Consider the following 18,438-nt stretch of genomic DNA (forward strand, 5'->3'; position numbering starts at 1 on the left):
GGGAGGGGTGCAGAAGGCACAGGGCCTCTGCCCGGAGCCCAGACAGAGCCCTGCAGAGCCGCAGGTGACTGTCCCAGCAGCCTGCCAGGAACCGGAAGCCTTGGTTGCTTTTCTGAGAGTGGAAATTGCGGACCACAGGTAAGTTCCATTCCCACCTCCTTTGCGAGACAGGAGAGCCTAGAGGGTCAGAGGCCAGAGCCAGACCAGCCGCATGCGTGCTGGCTCTGCCATTTACTAGGTGTGTAAGTTATTTAACTTCTGGATAAGTTATCTAACTTCTTCGGATCTTAACTTCCCTACGATTAGATAGAAGCAATAATGGTACCTATTTTGTAAAGTTGTTGTGATGATGAAATTAACTCATACGTGCAGAGCACGTGGCGCCACACCTGGACATGGTAGGCAGGCAGTGACTGTTGCTGTTGGAGTAGTTTCACCTTTTGTGCCCACTGGTTCCCGCAGGGGCTCTCTCTAGGAATAAGCATGGCAGGCTTCTAAACAAGGCGCTTTAAGCAGGGGTTGCAAGGGTTTTTCATTCTCCTTTACCTAGGAGGCAGCAAGAATTATTATTACTATTACTACTTTTTGTCTTTTTAGGGCTGCATCTGCAGCATATGGAGATTCCCAGGCTAGGGGTCACATGCTGGAATGTTCCCACACAGCAGAAGGCACTATCCTGACACGCTACAATATGGACAAATCTTAGCAGTGTGATGTCAAGTACAAAAAAACTCCAAGAGATTATACATGGCAAGATGCCGTTTTTATTTTTATTTTAAAATTGAATTTATGTAATTTTTTTTTTTTTTTTGGTCTTTTTGCCATTTCTTGGGCTGCTCCCGCGGCATATGGAGGTTCCCAGGCTAGGGGTTGAATCGGAGCTGTAGCCGCCAGCCTACACCAGAGCCACAGCAGCTCGGGATCCGAGCCGCGTCTGCAACCTACACCACAGCTCACGGCAACGCTGGATCCTTAACCCACTGAGCAAAGCCAGGGATAGAACCCGCAGCCTCATGGTTCCTAGTCGGATTCGTTAACCACTGAGCCACGACGGGAACTCTGAATTTATTTAATTTTTTGCCGCACCCATGGCACGTGGAGGTTCCTGGGTCAGGGACTGAACCCATGCCACCGTAGCGACCCAACTGCTGCAGTGACAATGCCAGATCCTTAACCTTCGGTTGCATAAGAGAACTCCCAAGATGTCCTTTTTACAAAATTAAAAATAACTAAAATGAAATTACATACTTTGAAAGAAAACACAAACGCAATACGACTGTATCAAAAGGAAAGCGAGGGAAGGCTTAACAGGAGGTGACAGTTATCGTGGGTGGTGGCGGGGCAGCTATGTCATGAGATGTAGGACATTGTAAAGGCCCTGGCTGTTTTCTTTTTTGGTGGGAATCAATTAAATGCTAGTGAGATGAGGTCATGAACAAGAGGTTACAAATAATCCAATTCTGTGCACTTGAACTCCAGCTATACAGGAGAAGGCACAATCTCAGGCTACTTCTATTGACTTGGCTTGGAATGGCGTTAGGAACCAGACTCCCCCTGGAGCAGCTCCTGCCTGGGACGCATCGCTTCTCGGGGTCCTCTCCTCATCCTTCTCCCTCTTCAGCGAGGCCCATCATTGGTCGTAGACTGCGACCATCACAACCTTCCTATCGTCATTTCCTAAAGGGATTCTATAGCCCTGACGCCGTGGGGCCAGCATAACTCACTGGACAGATGGGTTATTGTTTTCATTCTCCTTTCGTAAGTGAGGAGCCTGAGACCCCAAGGAAAAGAGCGACTTGCTGAGGGTCAGCTGTCACCTGCGTTGGGCTGGGCTTGATGTTGCTCTCTCAACCCTGGCGCCCAGTGCTCCCAGCCCCATCCTGGATAAATATTCTGAGGGTTAAAAACACCCAGGCTCTCTCTGTGCCTGGAAGACGACTTTGTCTCATCCTGAATCAGAAAGGGCTGGTGGGAGTTCCCACTTCGACTCGGTGGTAACGAACCCAACTAAAATCCATGCGGATGTGAGTTCGATCTCTGACCCTGCTCAGTGGGTTAAGTCTCCGGTGTTGCCATGAGCTATGGTGTAGGTCACAGATGTGGCTGGGATCCCATGCTGCTGTGGTGTAGGCCAGCAGCTGCGGCTCTGATTGACCCCTAGCTTGGGAACTTCCATGTGCTGCACGTGGCCCTAAAAAGGAGAAAAAAAGAAAAGGGAGGAAGGAAGGAAGGAAGAAAGAAAGAAAGAAAGGGAGGGAGGCAGAAAGAGCTGGTGGAGGGAAGACTCAGGAGGTGCTGTCAGCAGCCCAGCCACGCTCTGGGTGACTTTCCCATTAGGGGGAGACCCAGCCTAGGTCCTTAAACACCTTCTCTCCCCACCAAAGGGACTCCTGGTCCACAGACCCCAGCCAGCCCACCTCAAGGCCAGGCTGCAGAGTGCTGGAAGCCTACGACCTGAGTCTGCTCCTCTCCATCCGTTTGCCTGTCCGTGATTTGGGAATAAGACCCTCTATCCCAGAAGTGATGAGAAGACAGACCATGGCCAGGTGTGAAAGCGTTTGGAAGATCACCTGTTCCAGCTGGCAGGGGCCGTCCGTATTACTGCAGGGGGGCAATGACTTCTGGGACGAGGGTCCCCCACCATACCAAACCTTCTCCAAAAGAGGAGTAAGAAACACTCCGGAGGAGACAGAGGGTCTGATTTCAGAGAGTTAGAGAAAGTCACTCTTGGGAAATTAAACCTACTCCACACTTTTCAGACGAGGCGGCAGGGATTTACCCAAAGTCACACAGCAAGGAAAGGGCAGGGAGGTGACGGGCCAGGGAGGGTTCTCTTCCTTGCTGTCAATTTCCCAATGAAGAGGGAGAGATATGCTGGCTCCTTGGCAGCAGAGCTGAGCCAGGCTTGAGGTGAGGGACTTCCAAGAGGCTGGTCTCAATTCAAAGACAAAGAGTTTTCTCCCTGCGGTGATAACCCGCAACCCACGGGAAGCAGCAAGCAGGGCCAGGGTCCTCCCTGCCTCATGGGGTAGCCACGCAAACCCTGAGAATCTGCCATCCCGCTCTATGCCCAGCCCTGCCCTCTCATCTGGACCTGGGCCTCCTGCTTCCGGGGCCTCCTAGCCTAGTGGGGCCCAGCCATGGTCCTCTACCGTCAGGGGGAACCTGAGTAGCCTCTGTTCCTGGAGGCCCTGAACAGGAGGAGGAGGCTGAGGGTTCATCAAGGCTCCGGAGCCAGCAAAGGCCGTCTGAAGAAGCCTGGTGTTGGAGGCTCCTGAAGTCTGAATTTGAGTCACACCAGCAGCTGCCGTTTCCCGACTTTGACACTGGGCGAAGTTACTTCTCCTTCATGAGTCAAAGAGAAGCGGCAATGAGGTCCACCTCCAAGGGTGGTCTGAGGATCAGATAAATTACATAACATTGCCCACATACCCAAGGCATCTCATAAATGACCCACACCTGGTCTGGCAGGAGGTCGTATAGGCTTGGCAGTGGTGAATCGAGGGCCTTCCAGTCAAAGCGCTTTTGTGTGTGAAGTCTAAGGAGGCGCAGCGCACGTTGCGAAGGGTTGGGTTTGAACTGGCTCCTGAATTGATTGAAAGAAGTAAAGGAAGTGAAGTCTTCCTAACTCTCTGGGGGGTTTTGGTGGCGAGAGCGGATTGACTCGTCAAGGCTCCGCAGAGGTGTGCGAATCCTGCCGGTAGAGGGCGCAAGAGCCGCGTACCCCAGAGCGCAGGGGACGCAGGGACCCCGGCGCAGGGCGGAGCATCAAAGAGCAGGGCGCCGAGGGGGCGGGCCGTTGGAAACGTGGGGGCGTGGTCACCAAGGGTGGGGCTTCTAGAGCCGAGTGGGGAGGGTTGAGGTACGGCCCGAACTGGACCGGCCGCCGATGGGGGAGGGGCGGGCGTTTGGGGGGCGCGAAGGGGCTGGACCACAGGTCGTAGTTACCGTGGGATTCGCTGCGAACGCCCCGGTAGGAGGGGTGGCCTGGGCGGGGCGAAGGGGCGGGACAGGGAGCTGCAAGCGCCCAGGTTGGTTTGCGGCACGCACTGCTCCCCCTGGCGGCGAGTCCTGCCCACTCCTGCCTGGGAGCGTGTTTCTGCGTGTATCTGAGTGTTGGCGTGTACGAGTTTGTGGGTCCGAGGCTGGCGTGTTGGGGGTCCCTTGTGCAGGAGGTGTTTCCGCCCGAAAGCAGTGGGCGCGCCGCCCTGACTGTAGGCCCGCAGAACTGACCACACTCAGAACTTGCTTGTGTCGTAGCGAGGGCTGGAGGGGCGGGGGAAGGAGCTGTGCCCGCCCAGCTCCCGAGGGGCTCATCTGCAGGGTCGCGTCGGTCTGCCTGTGCTCCAGCAGTCTAGTTTCTCCCGCAGCTCCTCCCCAATCCACCCCCCACCCCGACTCCAGATTCCCAGCCTAACGCGCGCGGGGAGCCCACCCCCTCTTTTGGGCGCGAGGCCCCGCCCCCACCCCTTTCCTTTGCCACAAAGTTTATTTGCAACAAAAGGGAGCGAGAAGCGAGCAGCCAAGAGGGAGGGAGCGGGAGCCGGAGTGGGAGCGCGAGGGGAGGCAGGCAGGCTGGCCGGCCGGCGGGCGGGCACAGAGCCGAGGAACGGAGCGCCGGGATCGAGCCTGGACCGGGTCGGGCCGCGATGCTCCGGGTCGCAGTAGGCGAGGCAGAGGCTGGGCCCGGGAGTCGACGCTGAGCCAGGAGGAGTCGCACGGGAGGATGGAGCCGAGGCGGCCCACGGGCGCGGAAACCTGAGCCGCAGCAGATAAAGCTCTGCTCTGGTCTCTGTGCCCTTTGCCCGCAGCCCCCCTCGCCCTGCGGCTGCGGCACCCAGGCCTTCGGACCCGGGCCGCTGCGCTCCTTCGGGGCAGGGGCGCGGGGGGGGTTGGCCGCGGCTCCCCGAGGCCGGCCCCCCCAGAGTGAGCGCCGCCACCATGGCGGACGGGACGCCCCGGCCCCAGCTGTATCGCAGCGTCTCGTTCAAGCTGCTGGAGCGCTGGAGCGGCGGGTCTGGGCTGAGGGAGGAGGCCACGGACACCCCTGGGCTGCGGCGCCGGGCCTCGTGCCGGCCGGTCGCGGCCGTCCCGGGCCAGCCCTCCCGGCGCGTGTCCAAGCTGGCGTCGGGGCCCCCGGCCGCCCCCGCGCAGCCGCGCCCGCTCCGCAGCCTCTCGCCGTCGGTGCGCCAGCTCTCCCGGCGCTTCGACGCGCCGCGTCTGGACAACAACTCCACGGCGGCCCGAGACGGGGGCGTTTCCCCCGGGGCCGCGGAAGAAGCGGCGGAGGGAGCCCCGCGCGGCGCCTGGCCCAGCGTCACCGAGATGCGCAAGCTCTTCAGCGGCCCCGGCTCCAGGCGGCCCAGCGCCGACTCTGAGGCCTCGGGGACGCCCAGCCCCGACGGCGCCGCGTGGGAGCCCGCGAGCCGCGAACCCCGGCAGCCACCGACGCCACCTCCTCGGACGTGCTTCCCGCTGGCGGGCCTGCGTTCGGCGCGGCCGCTGCCTGGCGCAGGGACCGAGGGGAGGAGGCGGCGGCAGCAGCAGCAGCAGCAACAGGAGCGAGCGCAGCGTCCGGCGGATGGTTTACATTCTTGGCATAGCTTCTCCCAACCGCAGGCCTGGGCCCGGGCCTCCTGCTCCTCCTCCTCCTCCATCGCTTCCTCCTATCCTGTCAGCCGCAGCCGGCCGGCCAGCTCCAGCGAGGAGGAAGAGGAGGGCCCGCCGCCGCCGTCCGGGGCGCAGAGTCCGGCCTACCCCGGCGGCCACTGCTCAGGCAGTGACGAGGACCAAGACGGTGAGGGTGGCCACTGCTGGGGAGGGAGGTCGGGGCCCAGGCCTGGGAGCTCCCTCTTAGACAAGGACTGTAGAGCCGACAGTTATGGGTTAAATCTGAGCAGCATGGACTCCGCAGGGGGAGCCCGGAGCCCCGACCCCCCAGTATCTCCTAGAGCCCCTAGCGAGGAAGGCCCCCGAGAGTGGGGTACTGGCTCTCCGCCCTGTGTGCCAGGTCCCCAGGAAGGACCTCGGCCCTCGTCCGACACGGCGGGGGGAACTTTCCGCGTGGCCAAGGTGAGCTTTCCCGCGAGCCTGGCCAGCCCAGCAGGCTCCCGGGGTAGCAGCCGCTACTCCAGCACCGAGACGCTCAAGGATGAGGACCTGTGGGCTAGCCGGGGTTCTGGGAGCTGGGGCGTGTATCGCTCCCCGAGCTTCGGGGCCGGGGAAGGGCTCCCAAGGCCCCAGGCTCGAACCCGGGCCAAGGGACCTGTGGGCGCCATGAGAGCCTTGAGGGATGGAGGACTGGAGCTAGACAAGAACCGGCAACGGAAGTCCCTGTCGAATCCAGATATTGCCTCGGAGACCCTGACCCTGCTCAATTTCCTGCGTTCAGACCTTTCAGAGCTGAGGGTCCGAAAGCCTGGTGGGCGACCTGGAGACCTTGGGAGCGGCTCCTCAGATGGCAGAGACTCACCATCTGCAGGTGGCCCAGTAGGGCAGTTTGAGCCCGCGCCGGCCCCGGCCCCAGCATCCCCTGGCACCCGCCCCACCCTGAAGGACTTGACGGCCACCCTTCGAAGGGCAAAGTCTTTTACATGCTCTGAGAAGCCTGTGGCCCGCCGCCTACCCCGCAGCAGCGCCCTGAAGCCCAGCTCCTCTGAACTGCTGCTGGCCGGCCCGGGCGCCGAGGAGGACCCACTGCCCCTCGTCGTCCAGGATCAGTATGTGCAGGAGGCCCGTCAGGTTTTTGAGAAGATTCAGCGCATGGGAGCCCAGCAGGATGATGGAAGTGAGGTCCCCCCCGGAAGCCCTGACTGGGCAGGAGATGTGACCCGGGGGCAGCAGTCCCAGGAGGAGCTGCTCTCTGGCCCTGAGTCCAGCCTGACGGACGAGGGCATTGGGGCGGATCCTGAGCCGCCTCCTGTCTCCGCCTTTTGCAGCCTGGGTACCACAGGGGTGTGGCGACCCCTTTCCTCATCCTCAGTCCAGCCCAACCACTATGGCCCTGGGGCTGAGGACAGTCTGGGAGGCTGGGCCCTGGTTTCCCCGGAGACCCCTCCCACACCAGGTGCCCTCCGCCGGAGACGCAAAGTGCCGCCTTCAGGCCCTGGGGGGGCTGAACTGAGCAACGGGGAGGCAGGGGAGGCCTACCGGTCTCTGAGTGACCCAATTCCACAGCGCCACTGGGCCACCGCCTCCGAGGAGCCCTCAGGGTTCTCTGTGGACAGCAACCTCCTCGGCTCGCTGAGCCCCAAGACGGGGCTTCCAGCAGCCCCAGCTACGGACGAGGGCTTGACCAGTGGTCACAGTGACTGGTCTGTAGGCAGTGAAGAGAGCAAGGGGTACCAGGAGGTCATTCAGAGCATCGTTCAGGGACCTGGCGCCTTGGGGGGCGTGGTGGATGACAGAGCTGCTGGCAAAGCCCCCAAGAAGAAATCTCTGAGTGACCCCAGCCGCCGTGGGGAGCTGGCTGGGCCTGGATTTGAGGGCCCTGGCGGGGAGCCCATCCGAGAGGTCGAGCCCGTGCTGCCTCCGTCCAGCAGTGAGCCCATCCTCGCAGAGCGGCAGGCGGAACCAGAAGAGCCCAGTCCCGCCAGGGGCCGGGCACAGTCTGAGAGGGCTCTGCCCGAGGCCCCAGCTGCCTCCTCCACCGCCCACCATGACTTCCACCTCGACCCGAAACTGGCTCATGTTCTGTCTCCACGGCTCACCCGCCGTGGTTCTAAGAAGCGCCCGGCCCGGAGCAGCCATCAGGAGCTGCCTGCGGAGGGCCATCAGGACCAGGCGGGCAGCCTGGCTCGGGCCCGACCCTCCTCCAAACACGTGCGCCACGCCAGTGTGCCCGCCACCTTCACGCCAATTGCGGTGCCCGGGCTGCCGACGTCTCTCGGCCCCCCTGTGGCTGTGCCAGAGCCCGTGGGCTTCCCCGCGCAGGCCCGCCCCGCGCTGCAGGCCCCAGCTCTTGAGGACGCCACTAAGCAGTACGTGCTGACTCTCCGCTCTGGTGAGGCCCCTGCCCCACTGCCGGGGGCCATACCCTGCTTGACTCCGGTGGCACCGCCCTCGGCCGAGGCCAAGCCCCCCGAAGCGTCCCGGGCTCCAGAAGAACCTGGCCCAACCAGCAAGTGCTGCAACAAGCCCCAAGTGGTGAGTCTGTGGGCGGCCTTTGGGTGAAGCCGAAGGAGGGCCGGGGCCAGTGTCTTCTGCCAGAGCCTTTTGCGTGTGCTCCTTGGGCAGGTGCCCAGGTCTTTGGTCCTGAAGTGTCCAGGCCGCTTTAAGAGTGTGAAGGACACAGGGCTCCCGTCCCCTCAGCCCCGGAGGCTTCAGGCTTCTGCTGGTACTGATGCCAGAGGCTCTTATCTGCTCCGGGGGTAATTGCTGAGGGTTCTGATTTAGCCTTTCGATGGTTTTCAGAAACTGGTTTTAAAGGTTCCTATCTGGTTTTTTGGTGGCAACACGTAAGGAGATGCGAGGGCATGTGACTTTCTCGAGAGCCTTGCTCGATGGGCCGACCCCTTGCAGGCGTCTTGGCCTGGGGACCCACCCGGACGGGGAGTTTGCCCTTCCTCGTGGGGCTTTCCTGTGGCAGAGCAAAGTGTGAGCGCACTGCCGGACCTGGGAGAACTGGAGAGGTAGAGGCGTTCCCGTGTGGAGTGGTGGAGAGGGCTTCATGAGCTCCATCGGCGGCCCTGGCCTTTCTGTGTGACTCAGCCTTCCCGTGTGTGACAGCAGGGTTGGGGACAAGCTGGTGGCTGGTGCCCATGGCCCCTCTCAGCTGGGCTGCACGGGTTTGTGGTTGGAGTTGGGGCACTCTTTGGGCCTGAAATCTGCCGAAGCCTCCTCTGAGTAGAATGGGGACCTCGAGGGGAGGCCAAGGTCAGGGGGAGGCAGCTGAAGTTCAGCAGGTGGGGCCCCGGGAGAGGCTGGGGGTGGTTCCGGCTGCCACAGGCAGGGCTGCCTCTCTGGGTCAGGATGGGGGCCCTGGTCTTGCATCTTTTCCCCACCCGGCCTCCTTCCTGGTGACTCTGAGCTGCTTCCTCCTTCCTCTGCCAGACCCTGGGCCCTGGGGACTTGCTCTCCCCAAGGCTCCCCTGCCACCTTCTGGCTTCAGCTATCCCTGGATTTGGGCCGTGGGTTCAGATGGGTTCTAGGCAGTATGATGCCCTGGCATCCCGGATGGAAGCTAGATTTGAGGCTCTGGGGTTGGACCCTAGAGTGGGGGTGGCCTGGGGTTCCTTCAGTCGTGCCCTGCGGCCACAGTGTCCCTGCCGGACTGAGGAGCCCGCAAACCCTAAACCCGGGCCTGACCTGGTCACACACGGTTCTCAGCGCTCTCCCGGCCCCTCTGAGCTCCCTCTGTCTGGTGCTCTCTCCTGGCTCTGTGTCCCCCGGTCCTGGCTCTGGGTCCCCCCCAGAGGCTGCAGTCAGTAGACTGGGTGTGGGGAGAGGGGAAATTGGGACCTGTTCTTCCCCTTGAGAGCCTGGGGGTGGCTCAGGTGCCCCTAACGCAGGTGCCAGTTGTCTTTGGAAGCTGGAGGTGGGGGAGGGTGACCGCAGGGGCGCTTCCTGCCAGGGTCCCCTCCCCCGATGCTTTTCCTGTGTCATTATCTCCTCCAGGAGCCTCGAAGGGTAAATTAGGGAGAGAGCAGGGGTGAACCAGGGGACTCGCAGGCTGGGGGAGGCAGGCTGCTCCTGAAGAGGGGCCTTGAGACTCAGGGGAGGTGGGAACTTCTGCACAACTGGCTCCTGGTCGGCTCTCTGCACAGTCCCCTGACCCGCCTGATCTCAGGGAGAAGCTTAGGGCTCCCCTGCCCCCTGGGCTCTGTGAGGTGGGACCCCTAACACTGGGTTCTCATTGCCCTCAAGGAAGGCGCTCCCTCTCCAAGGCCCCGGGTGAGGTCCCCTCTTACCCTTGGGGGGAGGAACCAGTGAGTCTGTCCCTGGAAGAGCAGGGTGTGGCCTCGGATCAGTCACGTCCTTGCTTTATGCCTCAACCTTCCCTTCTGCGAAGTGGGGCTGATGATCTGCCCACAGGCTGGTGCACTGTGAGTGGGGGGGTGGTCGCACCCCCCCCAGGGGCAGGAGAGAGGGAATAAACACGGTCCACTGTCTCAGCTGCATCCCAGGGTCCCAGGGTCCCGCCCTGGCCCCTCCTGCCTGCCCCCTACTGATTTCTGAGGGCAGAGCTGGGCACTCTGGGCCGCGGTGTAACCTGGTGGACTTGAGTCAACTCAAAAGAGATTGGGCCTCCCCTAACTCCGCACCCCTGGTAAAGCCCGGAAGTTCTCCCGTCCACTAGCCTGACTCGCTCCTGCTGTCCCTTTCCTTCCGCCTCTAGGAAGATGGGGAGCAGCTGTCCAGCCCTCCTGCTGGCTGCCGCGGTGGAGACAATGCCCCCTTGTTCCGGGCCTGGGGCTCCAGTCTCGCTCCCTGGGCTGTGGGTGGGGATGGCGTGGCGTGGGCTCCGGGGTAAGAGGGCGAGACACTGTCTTGCTTTGCTGAGGAGGCAGAAACCAGTGTGAGCTCAGCCAGGGGGCTAACAAAAGAGGCCCCGACTCACCCTTGGGCTATGGGGAGCCCCTCAAAGTCGGGTCTCTCCCACCCCATATTCCATATTTGCCTTCTGTGTGGTGCTGCCCCCACAGTTGGGAGCAGGAGGCCCGGGACCAGGCCTGGCTCAGCCTCTGATGTGCTCTGAGACCTTGACAGAGTTATCGTGGGCCTCGGTGTTCCCTCTGTGCAGTGGGGGGTTAGACTGCCTGGTCTTTGGAGCTCTCTAGGAAGGACTCAGCCTGCAGGGTGGTCAAGGGAAGCAGGAAGAGTCGGGCTGTGGCTGGAAGGGAGAGAAAGGCAGCTCTGTGCATGCGACTGACCGGCTGGAAGAACGCAGGAGCCCAGGGAGCGAGGGCGAACTCACTTTGGCTTTCTGCGCACACCTGCTTGCAGATGTGCTGCGGGGAGGAGCCCAGCTGTGGAGGCTGCTTGCCCTTCCCCCTCCCCCGCCCCCTTGTCGTTGCCACAAAGGCCTGAGATAGGCCCGATGCTCAGTGACTCTTCACCCCAGGTCCTCCCCTGCGCTGGCCTCCAAGTACAGAGTCCTGGGGTCCAGGCTTCTGCGCACAGCCTGACCCCCATTTGACAGCAGTGGTGGCTCAGCCCAGACACAGGAGGTGACTTGTGTGGCAGAATCAGATGGGTGGACTCATAAACCTCGAGCAGATTGAAATAGGAACAGTGGCTAACATTTATTAAACACTGACTGTATGCCCAACACTCTGGAGGTTTCACTCTTCAAATGCGAAAGCTGTGAGACCCTCACCCGGCCGCGTTCTTGGAGGCGCAGACCCTAGATCCTCACGGCTTGACGAGCTCATCAAGCGTCTTAGTAGTGAAGGGGCCCAGGGGGTCCCTGTTTCTTGGTGGAATTGACCCGCCATCTGAGGAGTGCCGCAGGGTCGGGGGGCCGTCCCCTGCACCCCCCCAGCCGCCTGAACACCTTCCCGGTACTCATTTAATTCACTGGGGCCTGGGTTTGCCATGGGAAGAGCTTCAAGGCTCAGAAAGGAGAGTGCCGACTTTGGGGTCACTCGTGGGCAGGGCAGAGCCAGGTCCATGCACCGCCCTGCCCCGGCCCCCACCCCTGCCTCCGGCTCCCGCCTTGCAGGGCCAGCCGGCTGTGGCTCTTTGTCACCTTTCTTCTCTCCGTCTCTCCTTGGCAAGGAACCCACAGGAGGTGGGGTTCTCTCCTTTCCCTCCTTGGCTCTTTGCTCTGATTTTTCCATGGAAACTGGTTCTGGGAGGGGAGGCGACTAGGACGTTTGGAATTCTGAGCGGTACCGAATATCTATAATTAAATGTCTTGTCACCCTGCAGGGGGAGGGTGGGAAGGGGGAGGACAGGCAGAGGCTGTCCCTTCCCTCTGTTTATTCCCCGCTCCCCCGACTCCTTCCTGGGCGCCCTGAGCTCCTGGGGGAGCGAGGCCCAGGACTGGCGCCCTCCCCAACACCCGCCGGGAAGAGCTGGGGGATGGACCAGGGTTGAGGCTGACATTTTCCAGCCCCTCATTTCCAGAACCAGCTGGGTTTGGGAGGCTGGAAGGCTGCTGTTAATCCCGTCCCCAGCCCCCTCCCAGTAGGGACCTGCCCCTCCTGCCTCCTTCTCGCCCGCCCCGTCTGTGATCTCTCAGCTACACCTGCTGGCCCGCAGTGGGGCGGGGGCGCCTCCAGGCCAGCGGAAGAGCCAGAAACACCCAGTGGCCAGGAGGGGCTGCAGGATGTCGAGGCACTGGCCTGGGGCTGGCAGGAGAGGCTTCTTGGATGAGGCTCTGACTGGAGCCTGGCTTTGAAAACTGGAAGAATCTGAATATCCAGAGACGAGAGGGAGAGGTTCTAGGAGGAGGGCACATGGGGCAGAGGCTGGTAGCAGATGGAGCATGTTAAACCACGAGCCACAGGAGCTTGTTTCAGAGACTTGGCTCAGCCTTGGTAATAAGGTGACGCGTTCCTCCATTTCACAAATACTGAACCCCTGGACACTCAGGCACTCTGCTGGCCCCTGGAATACAGCAGCCAGCAGAACACAGGCTTGGCCTCCTGGAGCTTCCAGACTGGTGGAGACCTGTCTACAAACAACACATGGTCGGAGTTCCCATCGTGGCTCAGCGGAAATGAGTCTGACTAGGAACCATGAGGACACAGGTTCAATCCCCAGCCTCACTCAGTAGGTTAAGGATCCAGCATTGCCGTGAGCTGTGGTGTACGTCGCAGACGCAGCTTGGATCTGCGTGGCTGTGGCTGTGGCTGTGGTGTAGGCCAGTGGCTGCAGCTCCGATTTGACCCTAGCCTGGGAACCTCCATATGCCGTGGGTGCAGCCCTAAAAAAGAGACAAAACAAAACAAAGACAGTGCATTGTCCATCAGGGAGGGATGGGGGCTGGACAGCAAGGTGAGGGACTAGAGAAGGACCGGGAGGCGCTGTTTAGACTGAGGTCTGAGAAGGCCTCAGAGGAGATGCGTTTGGAGTAGAGGCCTGCGGGGAGTAAGCCTGGGGCTGCCTGGGGGCGGGGGACAGAAAGTGCAAAGGCCCTGCGGTAGAGGTGAGGTTGGAGGGGAGGCCTGTGGGTGGCGTCAAGGAGGGGTCAGCTCAGAATTCGGGGAGGGCGGAAGTGGGTCGGGGCCGAAGGGGTGCGTTTCCTCGGCCGGTGGGGGCCCGTCCGTCTGTGTTTACCTGAGCGAAGGTTTTCCGTGGACAGTGACCCGATCTGACGCAGCCTCTCACAGGCTTGCCCCGGGGCAGAGGCGGTAAGGTGGTGGGTCTCGGTGGAGGGTTTCGGGAGGGCCTGGGCTCCAGCATTCCGGGCGAGCTCAGAGCTGCGCAGCCCCGGCGGCTGGGCCGCGTGTGAGGGCGGTGGACAAAGGCCCGGGGAGGCGGGAGCTGCGGGCCGCCCGGGCCGCCCTGCAGGCCTCTGCTGGTGGAGCTGCCCAGGCCTCATCGCCGTCTCAGGGCCCCAGGGCAGCGAGATGGGCCTCCCGGGGGTTCCCGGGGTTCGGATGAAGCCGGCCCAGTGCGGCCAGCGGTGCGCCAGGGCCCTGCGTCTCCCGTGTGGAATCTGGGCCAAGGTGTCCTGACTCCGCGGCCATACGTCGGCCCCGCCGAGTTCCCACCGAGCCGAGCTGGCGGGGATTCTGGTCGTAGGGTGGGGGGAGGGGAGCCCATGTTTCCCAGAAAGGCTCGAAGCCCTGGCGTATTTATTGGGAAATAGGCCCAGGCAGCCTGGCGCCTGGCTGGCAGGCCCTGAAATGAGCGCCCTGGGTCCCTGGGGAAGCAGGAGGCTATTAGAGCCAGCACCCCGCCCCCCATGGGAGTTGATCCTCCAGGCAGTCCCTCCACCGCCCACCCCCAGGCCTCTAGAGCATTCCAGGCGTGGACAGAGGCAGAGCAAGACTGCCAGGCTGCCATGCTCTGAGCCATGCGTGAGCCCAGCCCGTGACCGCAGGGCCTAGGCCCCAGTCAGGGTGTCCGAGCCCCCTCCTGTGGTGGTGGCCGAGGGGCTCAGCAGGGGTGACCTGGCGTCCACACGGGGGGCCAGGAGGCCTGGGTTCCAGCCTTAGTCTCTCCATTTTCCTGCTGTGTGGCCTTAAGGAAGACCCCTCTTCGAGCCATGGATTCCTCCGTGTTCTGGGGCATCAGGAAAAACCTCCTTTCCTGCTGGGAGAGGCAGCAGCCAACCTTAGGAGGATCCCGGCTTGCGGACTGAAGCAGGCGGGTCGGGGGCTCCTAGCCGCTCTGGGCTGCTAAGGAGACAGAGGCCCAGAGTGGGGCTGGGCCCCAGCCAGGCCTGGCTCCTGGGACCCATTTCTCCACGACCAGTAGCTGCCCTAGGCTCTGCCTCGCCCCACGCTGCGGCCCGGCCTTGGGCTCCCCCCGGGGCCCGTGCTCGGGAGTGTTCATGCCGCTGCCACTGGATGTTCAAGCTTCCTGGGGCTCAGGGATGTCCCGGGGCTCTGAGATGCTCCCTCTGCAGGGGCAGCATCGAGGGGAGTCTCTAGAGGTCCCCGAGGTGGGAAGGACGTGAGCTGATTCCAGGGTCTAGGGTGGCACCTGGGTGGAATATTCATTTCCTGTTGCTATTGGAGCAAATCTCTCCACATTTAGTGGCTTAAGACACTAGAAATATTATCTCACACTTTTGGAGATCAGAAAAAGTAGGTTTCACTGAGCTAAAATTAAGATGTTAGCAGGACTGCATGTCTTCCAGGGGCTTTAGGGAAAAACCTGTTTCCCTTCCCTGTTCCAGCTCTGGTGGCTGCCGGCACTTCTGGGCCCCTTGGTCCATTCTCAAAGCGGGCAGTTTGGCACCTTCACAGCTCTCACTCTGAACCAGACCTCCTGCTTCCCTCTTCCAGGGACCCTTGTGATAACTCCGGGCCCACTGAGACCGTCCACGATACTCTCCCCATCTCACAATCTTTCGTCACGTCTGCAGAGTCCTGTTTGCCGTGTATGATAATATAGCCACAGGGTCTGGGGTTAGGAGGCAGATGTCTTTGGGGACCACTGTTCTGCCTGTCACAGGTGGGCAGAGGGGCCAGGCTGTCAGCTCCTGGGAGCCAGAGCCCCTGGCAGGTGCTGGTCACAGGGCAGAACTGGAGAATCAGGCCCACGGCGTTTATCCTGCCTGCACTTCTTTCCCAGGTCATTGGTCATTCACTCACTCAGCAGTCAGTTGTCGAGCCCCTTGATGGGCGGTGTGGACGCGCAGAGAAAGCTCGGGCATCACCCCGCTTGTCGGGAGCTCACGGCAAGGGTCTTATCCCCCTGAGGAGCTGAGCCCTGGTTTGGTGGGAGAGGGACAGAAGAGCCAGTGGGTCCCCTGTGGGTGGGCTTAGATTCTAGGGGCAGCTGGCTAGAATGGAGGTGAAGCAGCTCCCAAGAACGGCAGGCGCGCTTAGAGCCAGGGCGGAGAGAGGAGGTGGGGCTAGGGTGGGGGTGGCAGGCGCGTGTCTTTTAGGCTGGCCCTGGGGGACCCGGCAGATGGCCAGGAGCTCCCTCCCCAGGCGCTGGGGTCTCTGTCTTGGATTGGGGACCCTGGGGCTCTTGGACCAGAGGGCCTGTCAGGTCCCTTCAGGCCCTGGAGGTGGCCTGTGGAGGGGAAGGAGCATGGCTTGTAGTTCTGCTCTCCTCCAGCTGGCTTTGGAGCCCAGAGCAAGCATTTACAGACCCCTCTGAGCCAGAAAACGGGGCCATGATCCTCTCACTCCCCCGAGGGTGACTGTTAAGTTTAGACGAAATGATGCCCCAAGGGAGTCCTCAGGAAATATCAGTTCTATAGTTGCCATCGTGGTGCAATGCAACGAATCCGACTAGGATCCATGAGGACGCAGGGTCCATCCCTGGCCTCGCTCAGTGGGTTAAGGATCTGGCATTGCTGTGAGCTGTGGTGTAGGTCGCAGACGCAGCTCGGATCCCGTGTTGCTGTGAGCAGTGGTGTAGGCCAGCAGCTGTAGCTCCAATTCGACCCCTAGCCTGGGAACCTCCATGTACCACTGGTGGGGCCCTAAAAGGCAAAAAAAAAAAAAAAAGAAAAAAAAAAAGAAAGAAATATCAGTTCTTACGCTCCTGAGACTGAGATGCTAAGATGTTAGGATTCTAAGACTCTTGGGGACATTGATTCCAAGATGCTCAAATTCTTGTCATTTCTTTCCAGCCAGGAAGCAGAGGACAAAGCTCTGGACAGGAGGGCTGCTGGGGTCCTGGCTACATCTGTGGGGTCGGCGGCCAGCAGCCTGGGCCGGTGGAGGTGGGTGGAGGGTGAGGCCGGGCCGGTGGGGGGAGCCAAGTGCCCCCAACCGTGCTCCCTCTCCAGCTCCCCCTCCCATTTAGTTACCTTCAGCCCCAGCCTGGGAGCCGAGCAGAATCGAAGCCCTGGACCCGCCGGAACTGGCCTTTGCAGTGGGTCTCTCTTCCCTCTGCTTCCTCTTCTAGGCTTAGAACCCCTGCAGCAGGGCGTGTGGGGTCCGTGTGCCTGGTGGGCTTTGTGCTCTGCAGAGAAGTGTCAACATTTCGGCCCTGACTCGGGCTCACAACTGGGTGGGATCTAACACAAGTCCTTGCACCTCAGCCCCGAGCCTCAGTTGCCTTCTCTGCAAGGCGAGGCTGCTAAGGCACTCCCCTGAGGCCGAGGAGAATGCGTGTGGAGCCCTCAGCCCGTGGCCCCGGGTCTGGAAGCTCTCACAATTGTGGATGCTGTTGAGGCTGCCAGTCCGGAAGGTAGAATCTTGTGGTTTCAAGATGCGGGAGTCTGAGTGTTTTCCAGAAGCCATACCTCTGAGCCTGATTTTGTTTGTGCCTTTGAGATGATTGCTTCTTGGTGCTGAGATTCCGGGACTGGGGAGAGGCGGGCCCGCGATAGAGGGGCCAGGCTGAGGGAGCAAGCACCAGGTTGGTGTCTGTTTCCTGTTTATTGGTTCCCAGGGGGTGAGCAGGCCCTGCTCCCGAGCAGCAGCGAGCAGGAGGGAGGGAGGCCTGGGGTCCTGGCTGCCGGCCAGCCCCAGAGCCTGGCCTCCGGGGACGGCTGAGACCCCTCCCCCAAACCTCCTTGGACAAACATCCAGTCCTTTCCCAGGACAGGGGATTGGAGGTCAAGAAGCAGCTGTGAAGGGAAGGGGCAGAAGGGCGGAAAGGGACCCCCTCCCCCCCAAAATCCTCCTGGTTCCGACTTTCTCGGCTGCCTGTGCCACTGGCGTCTTGCTCCTGGGTCCTCTCGGTCCGCCTCTGCCTCTCCCTGTGCCCCTGGGGTGGGGCCTGGTGGTGAGACATCCAGGGGGCAGCAGCAGGAAGAGGGGGGGGGCAGGGCCTTGAAGCCAGGATAGTCCACCCAGAAGGACCCTTAGAAACCAGCGTGTCTTCTAACCACCCTCACCCCTGCGTTATTCCGAGGGGAAACCGAGGCCCGGCCGGGGAAGGGCGTCTCGCCCAAGGCAGGTAGAGGACCGGGCCCCGCAAGCTGCCCGTGCACCTCACTGCTCGGGAAGAGGCGCTGGGAGTTCACGGGAGAGGAGGGCCGTGTGGCATCTTAGAAACTGGCTGAGCCGGGCGGGAAGGAGAAGCCTCCGTGTACGTCGGGCCAAGAGGGCCGGGAGGGGGTCTCTGTTGGAACCGGGTGCAGGGGAGGCTGCGCGTGCAGAAGCCAGTTCAACGCCTGGAGTCCGAGTCGAATGGCCAGGGCTTTGTCCTCTGGGCACTGGGGAGCCGTGGAAGCCGAGAGCTGAGGGGAGCACCTGGGCACATGAGGAAGCCCCTCTGGTTGTAGGGGGATGGTTGCAGTGGAGGAGCAGGGAGAAAAGAAGCCTGAGCTTAGGGGGGTGGGGGATGGAGGGGTGGAGGGAAAAGAACCTACTAGGGAGATAATTCGGAGGTGAAATTTAAAGCTGGGCTCAGAGGCCCTACGTGGCCCTGGGCTAGGGGAGCAGGGCCTGCCTCCTTCACTGGAGTTAGAGAATGAGGCCAGGACCAGTGGAGGCAGCGTCATCGGAGTTATCCCCCTGCCTCCAGGCAGAGCTTTCCCTGCCTTTCTGGAAGGGTGAGGGGCTCTGAGCCAGCTCTGTGCCCCGTGTGCTCTTTACCTAATGAGGTTCCTCCTGCTCCAGCAGCGCCCTGCTTCTCAGTGGGGTCGCCGGAGACCAGCAGAGCTCCAGGCTACACCCCAGCCCAGCCCTCGTGGGAGCAGCCTGGCTGGGGAGCAGGTGGTAGAGAGCAGGAGCAGGCCTGCGCTGCCTGGCTGGCCAGGACCCGGGACACAGCACTCGGCCTCAGTCTCCCCAGCTGTGAAGCGTGCGCCCCAGATGGGGCAGAGCCTGGGAGAGCTCTGGACCCTGCGGGCTCCAGGGAGGGGTGACCGGTGGTGGACAAGCCTGCAGCCTCGCCAGCATTGCTCACAGG

The 18,438-nt window shown here is 61.7% G+C and overlaps 2 protein-coding genes across 6 annotated transcripts in view; one reads left to right on the forward strand and one right to left on the reverse strand.

Annotated features, from left to right (window-relative positions):
- Positions 1-1,385: 1,385 nt before the first annotated feature.
- LOC146399709 (uncharacterized) lies at positions 1,386-4,943 on the reverse strand. Its single transcript, XM_084978288.1, has 2 exons — positions 4,806-4,943; positions 1,386-4,354 (listed from the first exon to the last, which is right to left on the reverse strand). Exons 1-2 carry the CDS (start codon positions 4,941-4,943, stop codon positions 3,668-3,670), a joined length of 825 nt encoding a protein of 274 aa, XP_084834414.1. The 3' UTR covers positions 1,386-3,667.
- The window catches only part of ARHGEF17 (Rho guanine nucleotide exchange factor 17), a 59,823-nt gene continuing 45,230 nt past the window's right edge, over positions 3,846-18,438 (forward strand). The window contains exons 1-2 of one of the 5 annotated variants that reach the window (XM_084975149.1): positions 3,846-4,265; positions 5,838-8,145. In XM_084975149.1, the coding sequence (XP_084831275.1) occupies positions 5,902-8,145 (2,244 nt within the window). In that variant the 5' untranslated portion in view covers positions 3,846-4,265; positions 5,838-5,901. Of the gene's footprint in view, positions 4,266-4,321; positions 4,412-4,499; positions 8,146-18,438 lie in introns of those variants that run through there. The other 4 variants (XM_084975148.1, XM_084975146.1, XM_084975147.1 and 1 more) reach the window with 4 other exon arrangements.

This window comes from Sus scrofa, chromosome 9 (genome assembly GCF_054392235.1).
Source record: "Sus scrofa isolate SSC_HxYL_T2T_F1_AM1 chromosome 9, Sscrofa_HxYL_maternal_Yorkshire_Landrace_v2.0, whole genome shotgun sequence".
Taxonomy (NCBI): Eukaryota; Metazoa; Chordata; class Mammalia; order Artiodactyla; family Suidae; genus Sus; species Sus scrofa.